General features: G+C 40.2%; 1 protein-coding gene across 1 annotated transcript in view; it reads left to right on the top strand.

The window, feature by feature from the left end:
- The window catches only part of P3H2 (prolyl 3-hydroxylase 2), a 140,335-nt gene extending 121,706 nt beyond the window's left edge, over positions 1-18,629 (top strand). The window contains exons 9-15 of the mRNA XM_019743152.3: positions 4,513-4,640; positions 5,199-5,294; positions 5,805-5,955; positions 6,837-6,954; positions 8,044-8,119; positions 13,002-13,142; positions 17,588-18,629. Coding sequence (XP_019598711.3) covers positions 4,513-4,640; positions 5,199-5,294; positions 5,805-5,955; positions 6,837-6,954; positions 8,044-8,119; positions 13,002-13,142; positions 17,588-17,680 — 803 coding nt within the window. The 3' untranslated portion in view covers positions 17,681-18,629. The remainder of the gene's footprint in view (positions 1-4,512; positions 4,641-5,198; positions 5,295-5,804; positions 5,956-6,836; positions 6,955-8,043; positions 8,120-13,001; positions 13,143-17,587) is intronic.
- The last annotated feature ends 4,270 nt before the right edge of the window (positions 18,630-22,899 follow it).

The raw sequence follows: 22,899 nt of genomic DNA, 5'->3' as shown, positions 1-22,899 counted from the left end.
GTAAGATAAAACAAACAGAACAAAGACACAAGGGTAGAGAGAGCAGAACATATATATGCCTGCTTATGTAAGATCAAAATTAGTGGAAACATAGGTGGAGAGTTACCAAAATTAGTTTTTAAATAAAGCCAAACATTGCTATAATAATGAATTATTAGCAATAGTAGTACTAATTGCAGAAGTATCTTTAACAATTATTCTTTCTATGTTCATAATTTTTCAAGCAAGTTTACACACAATTCACTTTAATACTGGCAGCATTTCACGTGAGAAAAGTTTCACCACTTCACAGGTAAGAAAAGTTTGACTCAGAGATTTGGTGACTTGTCCAAAGTCATAATATATTGAGCAGGCATTTGAACCCAGGCTTTTGAATCCAAACCCCATTTTCTCTTCTTCCCCTGATGATGAAACATCGAAGTGTCTAGATATCCAAAATGTGCCCTATTGATTAAATAATTGCAAGATAAAAAAGGTTTTCAAAAACATGCATTGAGAAGAAGCCTAATACTCCCTTTCCCAACAAGAAGCTTGTCAGCACATTCCTCTGGCTGATTTGAAAACTATTGGCTCTATATAGCGCTCACATTTCCCAGCCCTTTCCTTCCTTAGCTTCCAAGTCAGTTTGAGGCAGTAAACAGGATAACATGCTTATCTAATCTGACCTGGACCTCAGTCCATGGCCATAAAGTCCAAGCTGTTTTACAAGGGCCAGAGAGCTTCATGGTCAGCCAGAGTTCATGTTGTTTTTGAAGCTGAGAAATCACCCAGGAAGTACATGACCATCTGCCAACACTTTGCTGTAAAGACTTGGGAAACTCCAGGACAGTTGCCAAATTTCAAAGCACTATTTTTTTCCTGGCTACCAAAGTGTCTGATGTCCAGCAACTAACTAGGAAGACTAATGGGAATTGTAGAACAGAAGACACACAGGATGGAGAAAGGTCACGATTGGCTGGGTTATTCCTGTAGAACTTGCTTAATTGAATGCGCTAATGGATCTTAGGATGTTCTCTGGGAATCCACTGGAAAGCCTTCTGTACAGTCACTAGAGAGCGAAATAGTGTCTGAATTAAGAACAGTGCTAGAGGCCAACTTCCCAACCCAGGAAACACTTTCCTGTCTTAACCTTACTGAAAGCAGATGTCAGGGAGACAAGAAAGCATGCATGCTTCACAGAATAGAATGTATTTCAGCCTCTCTCATTTTCCACAAAGATGCTGTCATCTATTCTGGTTACCTAACAATAGTTAGTCATATTCATATTGGATAGCTCCCAAGCATTAACATGGGAGTGGCCCAGGGTGACTCCAGTCCATGCATGTCAACTTCCTAAAAACATCTGTCATTTATCCATTCTCCTTTTGACCACCAGTTTTCCAAAGGTACTGCTCGATAATAATTCCAGAGTCAGTAGGGTTATAGTAGAAATAACTTTGAACTTGGAATCAGGAGGCCAGGCTTCCTGGATTGTCTTAATCGAATGTGCTCTGCAGTGATGGATAACTAGAGACTCAGTCTCTCAGGGCCCTATGATCTTCATCTGGAAAACAAGGATAGCAACTTTTGGAGAAGATGAATGTGCAAGTCTTTCGTAAACTTCAGAGGGCTGTGCTCATATAACGGCTTGTTAGTCAGCATACCCGTCATGACTTTACGACATTGCGATATTTACGGTAAAATGATTCTTGCCATGAGCCCCAGGCAGAGAACACAAGGGAGTGTTTTCCTAGATGATCCCTCTTTATTGCGACTAGAGAGTGAGACCCAGGCACATACTTTGTGAATGAGAGAAAAATGAAGTTGTTTAGCCAAATCTCCTTGGGCTGTGGTTAAGAGTTGGCTAAAGCCACGGAATCAGGCCCCAGGAACCACAACTTATTGGACTACGTTTTAATTTTTATTTTAATGTTTTTCTCTGTCTGGTGTGCTACTAGTCATTTGTAGGCTGGCCAACTTGCATTTTTGAATGTCAGGGTTTCTTTTTCTTTTTTTTATTTTTCCTTTTGGTTAGTGAGTGGGTTGTTGGTTGTTTTTTGTTAAATGTATGTGTGGGAAACCTCTGTATACAACTCTATGCTTAGCAGTGATTGTGTCAGCTATATGAAAGGCAGATTTCTAGTGTATATTCTGCCTGAACCTGTTAGGGTTTAGGTATTTAAGACTCCATTTGCATTCTGCTCCTTCATCTGTTCTTTGTATGTTACTTATGGCATGGTTGGGGGAATTCTCAATACTTCAATAGCCCTCTTTTAAATATACTCCATTATGCTTATTAAGATGTCTCAGTCAGAATTTAACACAATCTATCAGGGATATTTTACTAATATAATCATCATCATCATCATCATAGCAAACACTTATACAGAGCTTAAGAATCATAGGCATTTTTCTAAATATTTTATAAGTTTTAGTACCTTTTAAAGTCATATTTTTAAAATAAGCTTATTATATTTAAAATAATACACTCTGAATATAGAAAATGAGAAAAACATGGCAAAGTACAAAGCAACCTAGCTCCCTAAACTCTTGATCTGTTTTCCATTTCTATTTGAGTTTTATATTAGAAAATGCTTTTCAGTGAACCTACGAGTATCTTGTCTTTCCTGTTGAAGGAAAATCTATTTTTATATTTCTAAATGGGAGTGGAATTTCCAAATATTGGAGGGACTGCCTCAATTTGGCTATGAATCTCAATCAATGAAATAGATTAGATCAACCTTTCCCAGGCAAACTGTGTTTTATGGTAAGAGGTTCCATAGCGAGGAGCAAAAGTTTACTTTTTTTTTTTTTTTTTCTATGAAAAAAATAGCACAAGTGTAGCAGCTTACAATAACATACATTTACTATTTCACAGTTTCCAGGTGGCAGGGGTCTGTGGATAGCTTAGCTGGGTCATTGCTTCAGGGCCTATCACAAGGCTTCCAGCAAGTTGTTGATCAAGGCTGGGGTCTCTTCTAAGGTGTGACAGAATTTGGTTCCTAAAAACTTATTAGACTGTGGTCCCTACATCCTAGTTGGTTGTTGGCTGGAGGACGCCCTCGAGTGCTTGCCATGCTAGCTTGTCCAATACAGCCACTTGCTGCATCAAACTGCAAACTTAGAAGGCAATAGACTGAGTCTGCTAGCAAGGCAGAAGTTATAGTCTTCTGTAATGCAATCACGTAAATGACATCCCATTACCTTTTCCATATTCTGTTGGTTAGAAGCAAGATCTAGGTACTGCCCACACTTGAGGGAAGCAAATGATATAAGCCCATGAATACCAGGAGGCAGTCATCATTAGGGTCTATCTTAGAGTATATCTGCCTTTGGAAGGTAGGGAGGAAAGCAGGGAAGGAGCAGTGAGGGCAGAAGAGAGGAAGGCAGGAAGGGAGGGAGGACAGGAGGAAGGCAGGAAGGAAAGGAAAGGAGGAAAGGAAAAGAAAGGGGGAAAGGAAAGGAGGGAGGATACTGGGCTCAGTTAAGGGTGAGAACTGCTACATAGTGTATCCATACTTAGGATATTCATAATGTCAGTTTACATATTAAAAGTCTAAGAAGTCCTCTTAAATTTTGTTTAACCCAGTACTTCCCAAGCACATTTAATCAAGAAACTCTATTTTCATTAAAAACTTTTCTGTAGAATGAGTTTGAGAAACATTGAATTCATCTAAAAGATCGATACCGAATTGAAAGCTTGTGGGTATATTCCTGGAATCCAAGAAATTTTGTATTTATAAAGTTCGATGACACTTTTAAAATATTAAGAGGGACAACTAGTGAGTCATCTGAAAAACCACATTATACCCCAGTACTGCCATGAGATTTCATACCTCAGTGGGTATGGGTACTGATACCATCACATTGGCAGCAATTAATACTTCAATGGTTGAAGACTAACAAGAGATAAAGTCGGAGGAACTTATAAATCATGTATTAGGGCCAGGTGAAGGTTATAATTCATATGGTACACGAAGATTTTGTAGTCGTTTTAATAGAGAAAATCTGTGGTAGAATAAATGAGTCATCATATACTGAAAGTACTATAAAGAATGCTGGCTCAAAGAACCTGGGCCAGATCATCTACATACCCATGAAACTGAGATGTGTACATCATGCCTGGGGATACAGACATGTAATCAAGTCATTGCATGTGATGTTACAACAGAGGTAGGCACCAACGGCTTTGGAGAAGGTTGGGTCCAGTTGCCGAGAGAATTCTACAGTCTTCTCAGAGGAGAATGCTGTGAGATGCCCAGTCTGCTTTGTAGGCTCGTCACTGGAATCAAATGATACTATACAAATGTAATGTATTATCATGGCATTTTAGAGAAACCTGGTATTCAGACATCTGCCTTTTTCCTGAATCCATATTGTGTTTATCAAGTTTCCAAATTTGCCATTTGTCTTCTCGTTCCTAAATATTCCCAAGGAAACGGACTCTTCTGAACTGTGTATTGAAAGGCATTTGGTTGCCCCCTCTTGGGGACAGAGGCAACAGAAAAAAAACAGTGTGCTCTGTCCCTTCAGGTGGCCCTCTGCTCTATGAGAACATCACATTCGTCTATAACTCGGAGCAGCTGAACGGGACTCAGCGGGTTCTCCTGGATAATGTGCTGTCGGAAGAACAGTGCCGGGAGCTCCACAGTGTGGCCAGTGTGAGGACCCGGAGAGGGCAGGGGGACTGACTGTGCTGGCCTGGAGGGACCCTGCAAATGCTGTGGTTCTGGTCTCGCTTGAACCAGAGAACCAGGCCTGAAATGTCACTTTCTTTAAGAAAAGGACGTTGATTATGGAGGCATTTTCATAGCCTTTGGGTTGGGATGACTTTAGCTGTGTCCAGATCTGGATATAGCTAATGGATCTGGAGTAGTTAGTGGTTTAATTCCTAGGACAACAATCATCCAGCATGTGTCATGCCTGCCATATAAAGTCATGAGAAAATCCCTTTATTTTAATCAATAATTAACCAATATAGTAATCATTTATAGTCTACCTATTTCTACAAAAAGTGGTGTTATTTTTGTAATAAAAATATAGTGTAAATAAATATCTCCCTTTTGATTGGAAGAATGAATGATACCAGGGTCCTAGAACAAAATGGGGATGGTTCTGAGAATTGCTTTGGTTCTTAGCTTTCTGATAGGTAAGGCAGAAAGGGAGACCTAGCGAATTCATAGTTCTTGTAAAAGCATCTTCTTGTATTTTGCTTCCAGGGAATCATGCTTGTTGGTGATGGATACAGAGGAAAAACTTCACCCCATACACCCAATGAAAAGTTTGAAGGCGCCACTGTTCTGAAAGCACTCAAAGTAAAGTTTTAACTTCTTTTGGGTTTGGGTTCCTAAGTGTCAGTCCAAGACCATCTGTGAATGGCAGACACAGGCAAGAGAAGAACTTAAAATATGAGTATAGTCCTATCAGGACACTTGAACGGAGCAAGTATGAAATGGCACCTTGACTGTTTTGAATCCTTCCTCATTCCTCCATTCAGTCATCAATTTATCAAACTCAACAGTCCCTAAATTTGTATCTGACAAATAATATACAGCTCCCCTGCTCTCAAGGAGCTCATGATCCCATGGTGAAAACATACCCAAACAAGTAGTTTTCTGTATTGAAAGAAGTGTTGTTAGAGAGGAATGAGGGGAGTGGTATGAGAGAAGAGGAGAGAGAGTGATTAGCTTTTAATGTTCCTTCATTGATTAGGAAGGATTTATTTAATGGCCTATTTTCCTAAGCAACATCTGCAAGTATGTAGTGTTATTTTTCTAAAGCCCTCCAATCAACCCAGTGGTATCTTATGTTCTCCTTTTTCTTAGTTTGGTTACGAAGGCCGAGTCCCACTGAAGAGTGCCCGTCTGTTTTATGACATCAGCGAGAAGGCTCGGAAGATTGTAGAATCCTATTTCATGCTGAATTCAACCCTGTATTTTTCCTATACACACTTGGTCTGCCGAACAGCCCTGTCTGGTGAGATTCCAGAGTATGAACTTCTTCCCTTCTACCCACGATGAGATAAGAAAGAAAACAATGCAAAACAAAATTCTATTACATGTTAGACTAATGGTTTAAAAGAGTTCTAAACTTCTAAAACAAAAGAAGCTTACTAACTCTTATTTTTCCCTTTCCTCATTTTCTTCTTTTTGGTCCTTTAAAGTACCAGCAGACCATCACTCTGCCTATTTTTCCTTTCAAATCCATTTCTCCTACCTTTTTAAGTCATAATAGAATGCTTTTCAACTTTACATTTTACTTTTCAGGACACCAGGAACCTAGAAATTACAGTCTCCTATTATGTCCACAGTCATTGAATGGAAGCATAGAAAATGAAGGGATTGTTGAAAGAAATGTTTTTAAAAAGTCAGAGACCTCCCCTCACTCCCTGCTAGCATTATTTCTTCTCTAGATGTTCTCTTCTATCCCATCTTGAGTCAGACAGGAGGAACAATGTCACAGGACAAGACTTCCGCAATTCTACACTTGGGAAGTTTCAGCTGAATCACATCTTTTTTTTTTTTTACATTTTCCTTTCATCCTCCTCCTATTACTTCTCCACAGGAAGTACAACCCATGAAATGCATGGAATGTCTGTATGTGTATTTATATCAGGTACCTTTTATAGCTGAAGCGGCAGGTGTGACTTGCCCACGTTTTTACATCAAGTTCATATCAAAGCAGGGCCAGTCTCTTGACTGCTCATCTAGTGTTCTTTCATCTGTTCTGCTATGATTTCTGTCTCCTCAAATTTGCAAGGGGTACCAGCAATGGGAGAAGATAGTCCGACTGTCAGTTTCGCTGTCGGAGGTTACTGTATTCCTGCTTTCATTCTTCCCTGTTCCCTTTCCTGACAGGTCAACAGGATAGAAGAAATGACCTCAGTCACCCCATCCATGCTGACAACTGCCTGTTGGATCCAGAGGCCAATGAGTGCTGGAAGGAACCTCCTGCTTACACATTCCGAGACTATAGGTACAGCCAGCACCTGCTTAAAACCAAGCTTTTGTCCAACAGTTAGCAAAAGCCCACGGAAACGAGAAAGCTGATCTGTTTTGCTTGTCATCACATTCATCTCTATAAAGCAGAGATTCTCAAAAAATCTTTTGAAGCAGTTGCCATAACTAGGAAGTGACTTTATGATCTCATATTTTTGTCTTAAAAATACAAGCATGTTTTGTTGTATCCTATTTCATAAAATGTCCATTTTGTTTTAATATAAAAGTAAAGTTTATATATACATATACTTTTTTTTTTTTTTTTAATTATCACTTGGCTTTCACTGAAACATAATCCCTTGTAGTATGTGTATCTCAGCCTGACCACACAGGGAGATGCATCTCAACATGCATAGAAATCTCATTACATCAGTTATCAATGTCTGCATTTTACAGATAAGAAACTGTAAACTCAGGAGGAAACAAAATGTTTTCTCTTATTGAAAGATGTTTTAGTGTTTAAAGAGATGAGTCAGAAGTTGTACTCACCATGTATATACTAGTGTGTTAATTATTGCCACTCTGTTCTGTGCAGAAACGTTTATTGAGCGCCCCCTATCTGCAAAGGTAGGCTACACCCATTGGCGCTCTCCAGCCAGTTAAGGGAAAAATACATTCATTAGAGTGACTACTACATATAGGTTGGTACAAAAGTAATTGCGGTTTTGGGAGTTATTTTTAGCCTTTTAAACAGCAATTACTTTTGCACCAACTTAATAGTATAAAAGGGAAGAAGAGAGTCATTAAGTAGTGTGAGCAAGTTCAAAGGGGTAGATTAAATCTAGTTAGATTTTCCCTTAAGGAAGTGGAATATGAGATGAGCTTTGAACTATAATTAAAAGCTTAACGTAAGTGGAATAAATAAATACCCCTGAAGTACTTATTTATTTATGAGCCAAACTACATCTAACTCTTAAGGGTTAGGGAGGGTCAATTATTTCAATGTCTAATTCAAAGGAAACTTACTAATCAGACTTGTCAGTTCCTTACCAGTCTTCAGTATCCTGTGGTAATGTTGTTGTAAGGATATGAGCGTACACAGATCGTTTCCCCTTTCTTCTTATAGTGCTCTCCTATATATGAATGACGACTTTGAAGGAGGAGAATTCATATTCACTGAGATGGATGCCAAAACTGTGACTGTAAGTAAACCTATTCTTGCAAATTTGTTTAGCATTTTACATCTCGGTCTTGCCATTTTCCAAGGACTCGGACTGTTGAATTTCAAATATTTCTGAGCTCCAGAATTCAAGAGGTGGAAAGAGGCCCAGCAACTTTATACATTATAAAAATGTTAGAAATGGAACCATCAATAAAAAGTTTCAAGTCCATTTTACAGATGGGTAAATGAAAGAATAGAGATATTAAGGATTTGCTCATCATCATGTAGCTAGTTAAGTTAGACTTGGAACCAACATGTTGGTTTTCTGATTCTTTGTTAAGTAATCTGATGGAAACATAAAAACACAAACTCCTAGAAAGGTCAGCCGGTAAAGGAACACGCATGGTCAGGCAAGTAAAGAAAATTTTTACTGTAAGAGAGAAAAGTATATCGAACTGAGCAAAGACGGTTACAGTCCGGGCTGCACACCTAAAGGAGGCTTGTAGCCCCAAAGGAGGGGGTGAGGAGGGTTTTATAGGGGCGGTGCTGACAGGGTAGCATTGTTTGAACAGAAAATGTTGACTGGCTGCAAACCAGTAGCTGTTTTCTGGTGTTTTCTGTTATCGCAAGTTTGGCTCTGTCTACAGGTGCAGGCCAACAGACATTTTGTTGTTTTCTTGCAGACATGGCTCTATCTGTCAGTCAAGTCTCTGAAACCCAACATTCGGTGACCTAACATTACGTCAAGGTCTCTAACATTCAGAGACCTGACACTCCTAAGTCACCCAAGCCTAGGACAAGTTAAATGATCCTACAGACTAGTTTTTAAGTAACCCGGTATTGTACATGCTTAGATTGAGCATTGGCGTTCAGACTCCTAGTTATCAAAGTTATTATATATGTGTACATGTATGTGTGTGTATGTACATACTATATATGTGTGTGAATGTGTGAGTGTATGATTGTGGCTGCAAGTAAACCCATACCTGCAAATTGATATGTACACGTTCACAGATGTGTGTGTGTGTGTGTGTGTGTGTGTGTGTGCGCACATGACATGCTTTGAATGAGATTCTAAATATACCTTCATAGGTAAAAAATCAAAAGTTAAATTCAGCCACCATCTTCCAAAGCAAACTGGTACCTTTGGAAAACCAGCCTACAGAGCACTTAGAGACCATATGGCCAGTATCTTTGGTCTTCTAGCCAAAGAGTGTACTCCGTGGTAGAAAAGAAGGTTTTCCAACTGAGGGGATAATCAAATTATAAATAAATAAATCTCTTTCCTCCATACAAAGTCTAAATAGTTGGAGCATGCATGTAATAAACTTTAACGATTTTGCATTATATAAGCAATTTCCAAAAACTTTTCTTAGTTTTATGTTTTTTTTCCACATATTTTGCAGGTTTTTTTTTTCTTAATAGTAAAACGCCATTTATCATTCATGACACTGGAATATAAGCAGATGATATTCAAAAATTGTATGTTACTGGGTGTAAAGGGAAAATCTGTGGGGATTCTGGTTAAAATTGTCCAGAAACAGTGTTATAACTAAGAAATAATATTAAATGCAATTTAATATAATAATGTATATTTAAAAGGCTATGATACTGAAAAAAGGCTTTTTTAGTAAAAAGCTTAAATATTACCATGGGAGTATTTTGATTCTTCGTTATCGAGGAAATTAAATCAAGAGTGATGGGCCTGGTTGGAGTGTAAAATCCCTATACAAAATTCTCAGTTTTTGAAAAGCCTCTGTGTGGAAAAGATTTGATTTCTGAGCTCTGCTAACACTAACACTGAGGTTCAAAAATGCAACTCACACAGTTAGAAAGGGGGAAAAATTCACAGGTGGTTGAAAAGATTTCTTTGCTTCTACTCCATCTTGTGGCCAAATTTGGAAATGCTCAGTGCTTCAAAGCAACTGAGCTTGGAATACTATGTGAATTAGTAATTCATTAATTGTTGAATGCACGTTAACTGGAATTCTTCTTTTTAAAGGTGTAAAAGCAGACCCTATTATCCTTTAATAGAGCTATCCTTTTAAGAGAAAGGTTTAACTTTTGAAAATAAGTGAATCTGATCACTCCTCCCCCTAAAAAATAAAGGAAAAACAGATTTAAACAATGTTTTCACTCAAAAGCTCCAAGTTGGGAGAATTTATTTTCCCAAATTAGTTATACTTCAGATTAATGTATATGGTACAGTTTCTAGGGTGTGTTGTAGATAATTAGAATTATTGGGTAACCAGTCCCAATATCAAAGAAAAATGGATAGTTTTCCTTTTCAGCTTCCCCTTCTTTGACTCCAGAGGGACAAATGAAGCAGGGAAATAACCTAATTTGGGGCTACACAAGGAAGTGAAGTCTTCTAAGTCCTTCATTTCTGAAAAATCTGAAAATTGTATAATTAACTGAATGATGGCTGGAGGTTTACATTTATTCAAGACAAGTCCAACACAAAGGCTTTTCCGATGTTTAATCATCCACTAGATGGAAAGCAAAAGGAATTTTCTTTTATCACACTTGGAAGATACATGGATTATTTCAACAGCAGCATTTATTTGTGAAACATGGGTATTTAGGGATTTAGGTTTCTCTGTGCAAGCTTCAAAAAGATAAAAGTTAATGAGTTCCATGTGCTTCATGAAAAATGAAATTCACTATGGAGCAGTGTTCCAAAAGTATGTTTACAATCATTTATCTACACTTCAGAACATAGTTTCCTATGGAAGCAGTGGAGTTTGTTTATTCCTCCATGTCCCTGATATATAACAGGTGAGGCTAAGATTGGTCCTAGAGACTTTTGGGGACCACATACCTATAATCAATTCCAACTGCTTCAGGCAGTTGATGGCTTCTTTTCCTAAACTTTTCCAAAGATCTTCATGTGTAAAAATTCGTTCCATTCTTCCAAGTCCATCAGAGAGAAAGCATTAAATTGTCTCCACACCCTTCATTTAGTATTGTAAGATGTTGTTGCCAAGATTCGGCAATCACATAGAAGCAATGGCAGTCGTGTGTGCTTAAGGGAGTCCTGACCAGCACCAGGGAACGAGCAGCCAGAAAACTCGAAATGAGATCCTAAAGCCATGTGTACAGGAAGGCTTTCCTATCCTACATCACATGCGTCAGGTATTATTTATTTTGCTGTTTCTATGTGGAAATGTACAATTTCCTTCTTCAGAAAAATGAAATCGGATTGATACTGAGGGCACCAGTAACTACTGAACTCTCTCAATTTACATCAGAAAAGTCACATTGTTAGAGCTGCTTAAGAAAAGCAACTCTCTATTAATTATTGTAAATAGAAGAGTAACACAAAGTGACTACTTTTCTCTGCTCCTCCCTTTAACACACACACACACACACGCACACACACTCACTCCCCTGCATCTCAGACTTTCTGATTCCTCCACGTACCCTCGACCTTCATGTGTAGGTCACACAGTCTGGGAGTATTTATATTAGGTACCGTGTTTCCCCAAAAATAAGACCTAGCCGGACCATCAGCACTAATGCATCTTTTGGAGCAAAAATTAATATAAGACCCAGTGTTATGTTATGTTATGTTATGTTATGTTATGTTATGTTATGTTATGTTATGTTATATTATGTTACGTTACATTATGTTATATTATATTAGACCAGGTCTTATACTATAGTAAAATAAGACCGGGTCTTATATTAATTTTTGCTCCATGAGACACATTAGAGCTGATGGTCTGGCTAGGTCTTATTCTTGGGGAAACCCAGTAGCAGCTCAGAATTCTAGGAAATTTTTCAAATATTCCTCCTGAAATTGGAAGTGCAAAAACTTAGCCTTCGCATTTTATGGTGAAGGAAACCGAAGATTCTTTTAAAGGGCATGCATCAACTCAAGTCAATTCAGAAAATAGCTAGTTAGAGCAGGCCCATGTTATCAAATAGAATGGTTGGTACTTTTTTTTTTTCTTTTTTTTTTTTTTCCTTTACTTTCCTAAGCTCTGCTCTGGAATGAGTAAGGTCTCTGTGTTTCTCAAGAAAGAAAAATGAACTCCACTTACCTAAGACACTTTTTTAAACATAGAAGCAAGGCCCCTCATATTCCGTTGCGTATGCTCACTCGATTTGGAGAGCTTGCTAGTTTGACCTTGTACCCTGGCTCAGGGCCCCCAGCAGAACCTCTTTTCCCTTCTACTCTCTTCTACCTAAATTTTGCTGGACATCTCCACCTGAGGGATGCACACGCTTGGAAGCACTGTGTCAATCCTTTCGGCCCTGGAGGCCGTGGATTGTGTCGCCTCCAAGAGGTAGTGTGTTCTCATGGCTGGAGATAATAAAGCAGCGGCTGATGACCACTGGGTAGGAATATTGTAATAGGAATTCAATTTTCATATGGGATTAGACTTGACTTTTAAAAATCTTTGTGTTGTGAAAAGTTCACAAACCTTAAACGTACAAGTAAAGAATTACAAAGGGTGGTCTCATGGAACCACTACCTAGATCAATAATAAAAATTTACCATCACTTTAGGTGTATCCTTAATTTGTTTTTGTCATTCTACAAATATTAACTGTACATCTACCTTATGCCAGATGTTGTGCTAGTGCTAGAGTTAGAGAAGTAAATTAAAAGAGAGAGCATTTGCTTCATAGTTTGTCAGCTATCAACATAGCATGTATGCAGCGATTGCTGTTTACCACATACGGTGCCAGCCATTTGACCTGAATACTTTTATTTTCTCAATTAAGTGTTACTGTGACCTTATCTTTGTTTTACAGATGAGATTGAGATAATCTATGTCTTTTTCAATCTCAGGATTCCATTACTCTTTGATTCAAAACTTGACTCAAATAATCTCATAGAAGGATAAAGAAAGGGGGTTGTAGAGATGTTCGTGACATAGGAATTGAGAGTCTAATTTTCACTTTCCTTCTCAGGCCTCTATAAAACCAAAGTGTGGGCGTATGATCAGCTTCTCATCAGGAGGAGAGAACCCACATGGGGTGAAGGCAGTCACCAAGGGCCAGAGGTGTGCTGTGGCTCTCTGGTTCACGTTGGACCCTCTTTATAGAGAATTGGTGAGTTTCTGACACATGCAGAAAGCCAATCAGATGCCCCGCTGACTGGCTTCAGGAACTTTAGAGATCATGGAAAACACGCAACAACAAAAACACTTTTCCAGCTTTTACAGAATATTTTCTCTCTGGTTTCTACCAGTGGCTCTGCTTTCTAAGCAAGAACAAATGTTCCTGTTCAGATCCATTACTTAGCATTTACGCATCCAATGTTTGTAGGGTGAGTTTGAGGGAAAGAGGAGGGAATATGAAGGCAATTCTTAGTCAGATGGGTTATAAGTGAATTATGCAGAAGTCGATAAATCAGTGATATTTGGCAGCCTCTAATGAGTCTCGATTGAACTTTATTAACAAATTGTAACATCAGGAGAGAAGAACTACTTTCTAAAGGTCACCAAGAAGACTGATTTGTTTTCTCAACAAATCATTAAAAAGGGCACTGAATAATTTATGAAACATATATAGAAAAGGGTGAGGGAACCTGAAAGTTCATTATTATTAACTTAAATGTTAAATATTAAAATATTGTTCTTATTATATTGGAAGTAGCAGAGGACACTTAACCTGGATAAGAGACCATGATTTCATCCTTCTGGATGCCCTTGGGCCGCAGTTTTAGTCTCTTTATCTGCGAAGCTGCAGAGCAATGAATTAAGGGTTGACGCCTCTGGGAGGAAAAGTTGGGCTCAGTATAAGGAATAACTTTGAAATGATCACTGCTGCTTAGTGGAATTGTCTGCTTTGGAAGTAGTAAGTTCCTCATCACTGGATGGCAGCAGTCAAAGCCTCAGCAACTGCTAGGCATGGAATGCTGAAATGGAAATGGAAATTTCATTGCAGGGACTCGACTTCAAAGTCTCTTCCAGACCCAAGTGTTGATGAAGCTATGAACTTCTAGTCTTTAAAATGGCATTCTATCCAACTTTCCCCTTTAGATTGTATCCAATTTGATGAAAAACTGTTTCAAATTAATTCTCCTTTCTCATATGCTTTTTGCCATCAAACCTAACTCACACAGATTTTAAGCCACATTCTTTAGCAATATTTCATACATTTAACAGCTATTCACAGAAGAGCTACTATGTGCCCAGGAAACTCTTCTAGGCAGGTCTTGGGGGTACAAGGTGAACAAAACATATTCCCTGACCAGCAGGAGCTTGGAGAGGTCAACAAAGAAATAGACAGTGAGAAGACGGCTGTATGAGTTCTGTAGGTGGAATCCAAGAAGACACATAAGCTCATTCCTAAAAAGGAGAATATGCTAGCCAGGCATAGAAAGAGAAAAGATGGTCCTGACTGAGGGGACAACACAGAGGGGGCACGGAGCAAACTCCTTCACCTGTAATCCCTCCTTTCTTTGCACTTCTCCACCTGCAAATGCCAGCATGCCCCACAGCACACACAGCCCCTTCTCTACTAAGGAATCTACTTAAGTGAAGATAACTTACTGAAAAATTGCCTCACTATTTTCTCTCTTTAGTGTTCAATTCAGCAAACAGTTAATCTATTTCAATATTTGGTATCCCAACCTTCTCTTCCAAGGTATTTTCTATTAAAATAAGCTAAGACACACACAAAAATTCCCTTTGCTCCTTCCTCACCAGGGAACATCAATGCTAATCTCCCCTCCTCAGTAGGGCAAGTAGTAGGAAACATCTCCCGTCTATGGGCAGTAGCGACATCTAGTGGCCACAGAAGAAAATGGCCAAAGCCTCTGAAGCAACTATGCGCTAGAGAAAATTTAACCTGTGACACTGATTCCCAGACTTTCCTCCACGATAGAATCGCTTGGGGAACTTTACAAACTGCTGATATCAGGCTCCCACCCTCAGAAATTCTTGTTTAATTGATATGGGGGGCTGAATATCGGAAGTTTTAAAAGCTCTCCTGCTGATTCTAATGTGCAGCAAAGTTTGAGTCCCTGAATTCGGCACCTCTTCTTAGATTGAATCCCTGAGCAAACAAAGTCTGCTTATGAATAAATCATCAGAATTGGCAACTTCTGTGCTTGTTATAGATTATTTTAAAGTCAATTCAATTTTCAAGGAGTATTTAGCATTACAAATTCTTAAGGATGCCCAATATTAGAAGCGTCACTTCTTGTGTATATAGATCCAGCTTTTGAACTTCTTTCCTTTCAGGAGGGACATGATTGAAACAGGCTCTTGCAGCAGTCAGATCTGAGAGTTTTGTGTGTACATCAGTTTGTTGAGCAACAAAGTTGTTCTCCCTGCATTCATAAAGTAGTACCAGGCATTTTACTCATGATAGCAATTTAGTTTTCTGTTACTTAGTATATTTGGTCCTTTCAGTTGCCCTTATATCAACATCATTTTCAATTACAAGCTCCTGAATAAAATGGGCTTAGTTTTCAAGTTGTGAAACACTTACTTTTAAAACTTACTGTGCCGGGTATTATGCTAGGGACTACCTATAGGGGATGCAAACTAGGCAAGACATAACCCCTATTTTCAAGGAGCTGGAAATCAAAGTGGAGAGATAATACAGGTGCCCGAGTAATTAAAACACAAGTTCGTAAGATTATTAGAGGCAAATAAATGCTTGGTGCTCAGGATATAAAGAGGACACCAGGAATGCTTCATCGAGGAGACAGTGTTTGACATGAGTCTCAGAGGATGAGTACGGCTTGTTTAGGGAGAGGCATCTTAGACAGAGGCCCCTTTATCTACTTCTACGTTTATTCATCAAGTAGAACAGAGGCCTTGCCAAAAGCCAGTAGCTTTTCAAAAAAAGCAAGATTTCCTGCTTTCACGGAGCTTACCTTCCAGTCGAAAAAGGCAGACAACAGATAAGCAAAAGAATAAATAATTGAGAGACTTTCAAATAGTGAGAAATGATGTGTGGAAAAAAGAACAAGGTAACTAATTCGAGAGTAGAGGGGAGAGGGTGGCAAACCGAGGGCTCTCCAGAGAAGTGACACGTGAGTTGACACCTGAGTGATAAGAAGAAGCCAACTGTGATAAAGGCCTTGGGAATAGCATTTGAGGCAGAGAATGGGTTGCTGAAGTCCCGAGATGAGCGGGAGCTTGGAGTGGTCAAGAAACAAAGAAAGCCAGAGTGGCTGGAACGTGGTAAGCAAGATGGAGAGTCATCTAAAGGAAGCTGCTGAGTTAGCAGCCGTCAGACTCAATGAGCTGGTTAAAATATGAATTGTATCTAATTGTGGGGGAAGCCATGTGCCCTACCCACCCTACCTACCCCAGTCCCAGGAGTTAAAGGATAGGAAAGATTGCTTTAGACTAGCGTACTTATAGAGAAGGTGAAAAAATGTGGAAGGTTTGCGATGCCATTTGGAGATGGACTAACTGGGCCTGCTGATGGAATGCCATAAGGTGTAAGAGAAAGCATACGATGTAATGGAAGCATCCACAGGGGCATTTAGCCTAGATTAGTACTAAGGAATTCTTTTGAGGGTTGTATTCAGAAACCTTAAGGTGAGTTAGGAAGTTGAAGTGTCAAGTGAGGTGAGAGGAGAAGACAGGTGAGAACAGTCTAAATCAAACAGCTCCTGATAAGTACACCATGAAGATTGGACCTGGATTTCAAGCAAGAGGAACCCATGCAAAGGTTGTGAGCAGTGAGCAGGAAAGTGTCCTGGTCATGATTTAAGTTCAGGGGCTCCATTAGCAGCATGTGGGAGTGAGGTGTAAAACAGATCAATTTGGAAGCTGCTGTAGCAATTGAATGAAAAGATTATGAGAGCCTAAACATGTGGTTTTCAAGTGGGAGCAGTTTTGCTTCCTAAGGCACATTTGGCAATATCCAGAGACATTTCGGTTGTCACAGCTTGGGGGGAGGTACTGCTGGAGACCTGTAGTACGTAGAGGCCAGGGATGCTGCTGAACATCCCATAATGCACCGCACAGCTCTCGCAGCAAAGAATCATCTGGTCCAAAATGTCGGGAGTGCTCAGGTTGAGAAATCCTGGCCTAAACTAAGGCAACAGTAATGTGCACTGAAAAGAAAGGGACAGACACAGGAGGTTGAAATAAGCAATTTATCAGATCCAGGAAACTATGGTTGGGCTTTTAGGGCAAATGAGTGAAACGGAGTGGTCTTCACTGAGAGAGGGCATTTGTAAAGCAGAACAGAGTAGGTCTGTGGGGAAGAAAAGGGTGAATTCAGCTTGGACATGGAATTGGAGAAGTGAGTTGGAAGTGTCTATAGGACCATAACACAGAAAGGGTAGTTAGCAGTTGACTCCGTAAGACTTCTTGGCAAGAGAGCAATCTTGGAGAGTAATTGCCTAGAACATAGGGAAGTCAGGAGAATGCCCCAGTATAGGGACGAAGATGAGGTTCACTCCTTAACTGGAGTTAGCATCCGTCCCACGTACAGATGAAAGCCTGGAAGTGTTTGGGAAGCATCTGCCCCTGGGATGATTATTATGCTTGTAACATAAACGTGTGACTTGTCTTTTTTTGCAGGAGCGAATACAGGCCGATGAAGTTATCGCCATCCTGGATCAAGAACAGAAAGGGAAGCATGAACTGAATATCAATCCAAAAGATGAGCTATAAAAAGTTGAGAGAGAATGTTCTATTAGATATTTATTTAAATTGTTAATCTTATGAGAACCTTTTTATTTTTGTACAGAGCCGTGGTATAACTTAACAGGTTGATACGAGTCACCTGATCTCCCTTCTGTTCCTAAGGATGTCTGCTTTGCCTCACTCAGTCTTGTCTGTCTGTCTTGGTTTATTATCAGTTCATCTCTCAAAGCTCAGTCACCCCAACACACACACACACACACACACACACACACACACACACTTCATTTGCTACACATCCAAAAGCTCAAGCAGGAAGAGTAAGTCTGCTCTTGGCAAAACTACAGCTCTCGTGCATGCTGCAGTTCTAAAGTGAGCACGTGATTGGGTCTCAGAAGGCCTTTCTGACTCTGAGCCTTTCTGCCACATCCTCTCCCGGGGCTGATGGCCATGAGTTTGAGTCTGAGGGTCCTGGTGCACTGGGGTCTTCAGTGCCTCACGTATCACTGGCCTGAGAGTCCCCAGGCTCTGAGAAAGGACCACTCCAATGAGCACTACATGAGACAGAGGGGCCCATCCTTTCCAGGGCCTTGGTGGAGTTTTTGGCTCTGGTATTGTCACCAGAGAATAAACTTACAGTGGAAGTTTCAATTCACCCTCCACAATGCCACAGAAAGGACCCCTATAAGTTGTGTCTTTAAAAAGGTTGTTTAAAGGCTTGAAATAGAATGGCTCTTCACCCCAGTGACTTTCGAAGAATATCTTAAATCCCCCTGAATCTGAACATGATTGCTGTGTCACCTGAGAGTGGATCCCCTGATGAGACGGAGCGTTTTTGATCTTAAGTAAGAAAAATGGATTTCTGACGGATTCCAGCCTTCATTTGCATGGGTTTTGGTGGTGTTTCCTCTTTGCTGCTGTCCAGCACGTGGGCTTGTTTTTGTGTCTGATTTGTTTAATAAAGGGAGGCTTATTTTGATATCTGGTGCTTATTTTTCTTCTCCCAAATGTTTGGTTTATTTTCACATAATGGTTTGGTCGTCCCACAGGAACTTTTGGGACAACCCAGGGGGCAACATTGGGCCACAACTCGTTGTGCTGGCAGGTGCTCAGAGTCTGAAAGGAAGGTGGGAACACCGCTTTTGAAGAAAGACAAATGGTTAGCAAACAGAAGTGTTCATCCAGACAGCGTCTGGTCCTTGGCACCAATTCTAAGGAAGACATTGCAAAGGCGTTGTTTGAGCTGGGGCAGGGGCTGTTCTCGCCGGTGGGAGGTCACCTGCTTCTGTGATGGGCAGTGGTGAGTGTCGTAGCCCTTCAGAAAAGCAGCAAATAAAAACATTTGCTAAAAATCACATCTACTTTCTTCCATTTAGGATCTTAGTTAGTGGTAAGAACATTCATCCTTTGAGACTGAAAAAATGAGTCATGGTGATTTATGTGCTGTTTTCCGCCCAACATTCAGTTTGCATTTTCATCATGGGAGAGTGGAAAGAGTATTAGATTATAATCCCAGCTCAATCAAATATACCCTGCTGTATAACCTAGAGCTGCCTCTTTTCCTTTCTGGGCTTCAGTTTTCTTCTCTGTAAATGACATAATTAGTTATACTTGTTTCCAGAAGCCCTCAGTCTTGCTTTAAATACAAAATAAAGCTGTAAAAAAGAAAAGGCTGATTTTGGAAACATTCTCAAATACAATCAAATTTACTTCTACTAACATCTTGAGAATTATGAATGGGTTCATTATATGTATATGTGATTTTAAAACTTTAAACCCGATTTTAGGGCTAAAAGTTCCTGAGCTTTGAAAAGGTAGGTTGTTATTTGTTTGCTGTCTCGCTGAGAAGTGTTTGCTGGCACTCAGATTCGCTGATAGGAAAATCTGGGCAAGGATCTAATTTCTGTTTTCTGGCAACAAGGCATCAACAAAGAAAACAGTCTTTGGATCCTTGCAGTTCCTGCTTCCTGGGTGCTGTGGGTTCTCTGGGAGAGACAGGGGCTTCATGACTCTGACATTCAGCCCCACAGAAAGTAGGTGAAGGCCTCAAACACGTCCCTGTGGTAGATCCATATCTTGTGCCCTTTGTCGACAACAGAGAAGTTATTCCTGTTTCGTAGGTTACCCATGTTGTTTTACACCTGGCACATCACGTATACAGTGAAGCATTTATATTTTTAATCTGCCCCACATCAAACCGTGTATAATTTTATTCAAATAACTAGGGAGTATCATCAGATGGCTTTAAAAATTTAAGCTCAGAAATTACAGTCAGGGTGCTTTATAATCCCCCATGGAGATGGATGGGAAAAGCCCGTTTGAATTTTGGTAGCTTTTAGAGCTGAAGGAGTGAAGGAGGCCATAGAAGTCACAGTTCAATTCCATCTTTACCCCTTGGAGGAGACTGACAATCAGAGGTCGGAAAGATAATTCCAGGATACAGAATTACAGCGGGCAGAGCCAGGGCTGCTGAACTGAGTAATGCAAGAATGCCTGGCTAGGGGGCTTGTGGGCGCTGGAATCCTGGCACAGGGCAGAACCCCCTAGAGGAAGGGCTGCCTTTTTCCATTTGGCAAAGACAGCAGTTGCTCACCAGTCTATGGATCCGCAGGGCTGTGCCTGCCCAGAAGGGGTGCCTTTTTCTAATTCGCAAAGCAGTGCTGTATGTGCTTGAGGCAGCCCAGGCTGTAAAGCCCAATTTTTATGACTTCAAGTCTAGCACTGTTCATCTATCTCTTGAGGTTCTACCATTTACCTTGCTGACTATCCCACTTTTGTGTAAAAAGCCTAAAATTTTACAAAGCTTTGATTTTTTACCTATATGATCGCATTGAAATCTTATAACACAGAACCTGTTCACACACTGGGAATCCCAGAAGGTATTTAGGGCATGGCTTAGGATGCTCATTTTGCAGGTGAGGAAATGGCGAGCACTGAAGTGGGAGCCTGTGGCGAGAGAGCTCGGAGTGTCTGTGTCTGAGGTAGAAGCACAGTCTTTTGAACAGAAGGGGAGAAAAAAGCCCCAGGGTTGTCTACTCCCTTGGCCTTCTTCCTGACATATCCAATATAAAACAATCCATTAATGTGAAGATAAATAGTTTGATTTTATAAAATCTAAACTTTTCCCCACTTATTTTCCTGGTGGGTGATGTCTGAAGGCATATCTGCCCTTTTGCTCTGAGGTACAATGAATATGAGTTGCATAATTCAATTTGATCAGTCCCATTTTTGAGCAAATACCATGTGCCAGGTACTGCTTTTGTGAAACTCACAAAAGGGAAGAAGATTCTAGTAAGGAGTCATTTTCCTCTCTCTCCAAGCAGAAGGAATCTTGAACTTAAATTTTCTCTTGGGAAAACACTGAACAGGACAAAGTGATACTCTTGGATGTGTAACGTGCTTTATTCAGAGCCTAGAATGTAAGAGGTTTGGCAAGGAAATTTCAGCCTAATGCCGTCTTCATCATTACTGTGGACATAGCATTTTTTTGGAACTTATGCAGCAGAGGAAAAGCCATGGAATGAGTCAGTACCATTTAATAATACGTACCTATGAACTTTAATTGAAGTATAAATGCTGAATTATTTCACATAACAGCCACGGGGAACGACTCCCTCACTGACGTCAAGAAAGGAGGAATGGGGCCCACCTCACCCGTTCCGTATGCCAAAGAATTAAAATTCTGAGGTGACTGACAATGGTATAGTTGACAAGTGGGAAAAAAATTGAACTGTTCCACATCCAGAACTCTCTGGGAAAACAGGAGCCATTTGGCAAAAACCCCTAAACCCTAAGTTAGACTGGCCCCATGTTTACGATACCTCTCTACCTCCTGCCAAGAAGCCTGTGAAGTGAAATGACTTTCCCACATAGTCCCACAGGCCACCCGCAAATCCTCTATTCCCAGGTAATTTGATGTTTCCAACATGAGACATAAGGGCTCGTTTTCTTTTGGACCTGGTTAATTTCTTCAGCCACATTGAGACAAGTAACATCAACCACTGTTTGAGCTCACTACTGGGTTGGCGCTGCAGACTCCTGCTGTCAGAGCTCCCACCTACCTCCTCCTCCCCTTGGAAAATCTCGATGTTTTCTGTGCCTGCTGCTGACCTCTGGGGCCAGATGACAAGTCTGGAACAATCTGATCATTGATCCTTGCTTGCTCTGCACTGGATGATGACATCAGCCAGGTGAAAAGTTGGCTTAGTGAATCATCCCTTCCTCAAAGATCTTGTTAAGACCCCACACACACACAAAAATAAACCAAACAAAACGTCCCTGCCCCTCTTTTTTCCTGACACACATTGCTAGGGAGGAAAATATGAATGTTCCATTCATTCAGTCTACAGCACACCTTTTCTGGCCACTTTATAGGATACACGTGGGGGGAAGGGGCACAAAAAGTGAACAAGACAAATCTCTCCCTCCCTTTCTTTGGTAGGCTACCTCAGAGGAGGTCGAGGATAGAGCAGAGTTGGACACATATGCCAATCTTTCTCCTAAGTTGTCTTCTGCTCTGGAAGGGCAGACCACCTGCTTTCTTCATCTAAGTCTCCACTTCAGCAATGAATGGGATATCATCCCTCTATGAGGGAGCTCTTGCCCTTGGCCTCTCTTGTCAGATTTAGTGCCTTCCCTCTTGATGGCAGTGTAATGGCATAGGTGCTGGAAAGCCTCGCTAGACCCTAGTATAACACTCCTCTGTCTTCACAAAGTTGATGTTTTTACCTTTGAATTACTACCTGATGGTGGGTGGGGATAGAAACGAGAACCAGACAAGAAGCATTACCTGCTATGTCTCATCTTTTTCCACTTGTAAGTCATATCCCATTGTTTCAAAGGGCTGTAATCAGGGTTGGCCTTTATACAGCTTTTTTATGGTCGTGAAACACTTGGCAATCATACGTAACTACACAATTATCTTGAGAGACACATCAGTGCAATCTTCATTTTGTAAACAGAGAAAATGACAGTCACAGGGAAGGTGGTATAGTAATGCTGTGGTCATTCAGGAATTTACTCTTCAGACAATTTGGAGTGGCTACTCGGTCATGGGTTTAGGGAGGTATTAAAAAAATGAGTTAGACTTTATCTCTTTCTTTAAAGAATTCAAAGTATAGTGGGAAAATGGATATAAACAAATGAAAAATATGAAATGAGGTAAATGCTGTAATGGAAGGGTTATGACAGAGGCAGGACACACAAAAGGCCATGTTAGTTCAGAGAAGGAAGTAGTTACAGACAGGGAA

The sequence above is a fragment of the Rhinolophus sinicus genome, chromosome 17 (genome assembly GCF_057876585.1).
Source record: "Rhinolophus sinicus isolate RSI-liver-muscle chromosome 17, RSI-T2T, whole genome shotgun sequence".
NCBI classification, from domain to species: domain Eukaryota; kingdom Metazoa; phylum Chordata; class Mammalia; order Chiroptera; family Rhinolophidae; genus Rhinolophus; species Rhinolophus sinicus.
This window is presented reverse-complemented; position numbering and strand designations above follow the sequence as displayed.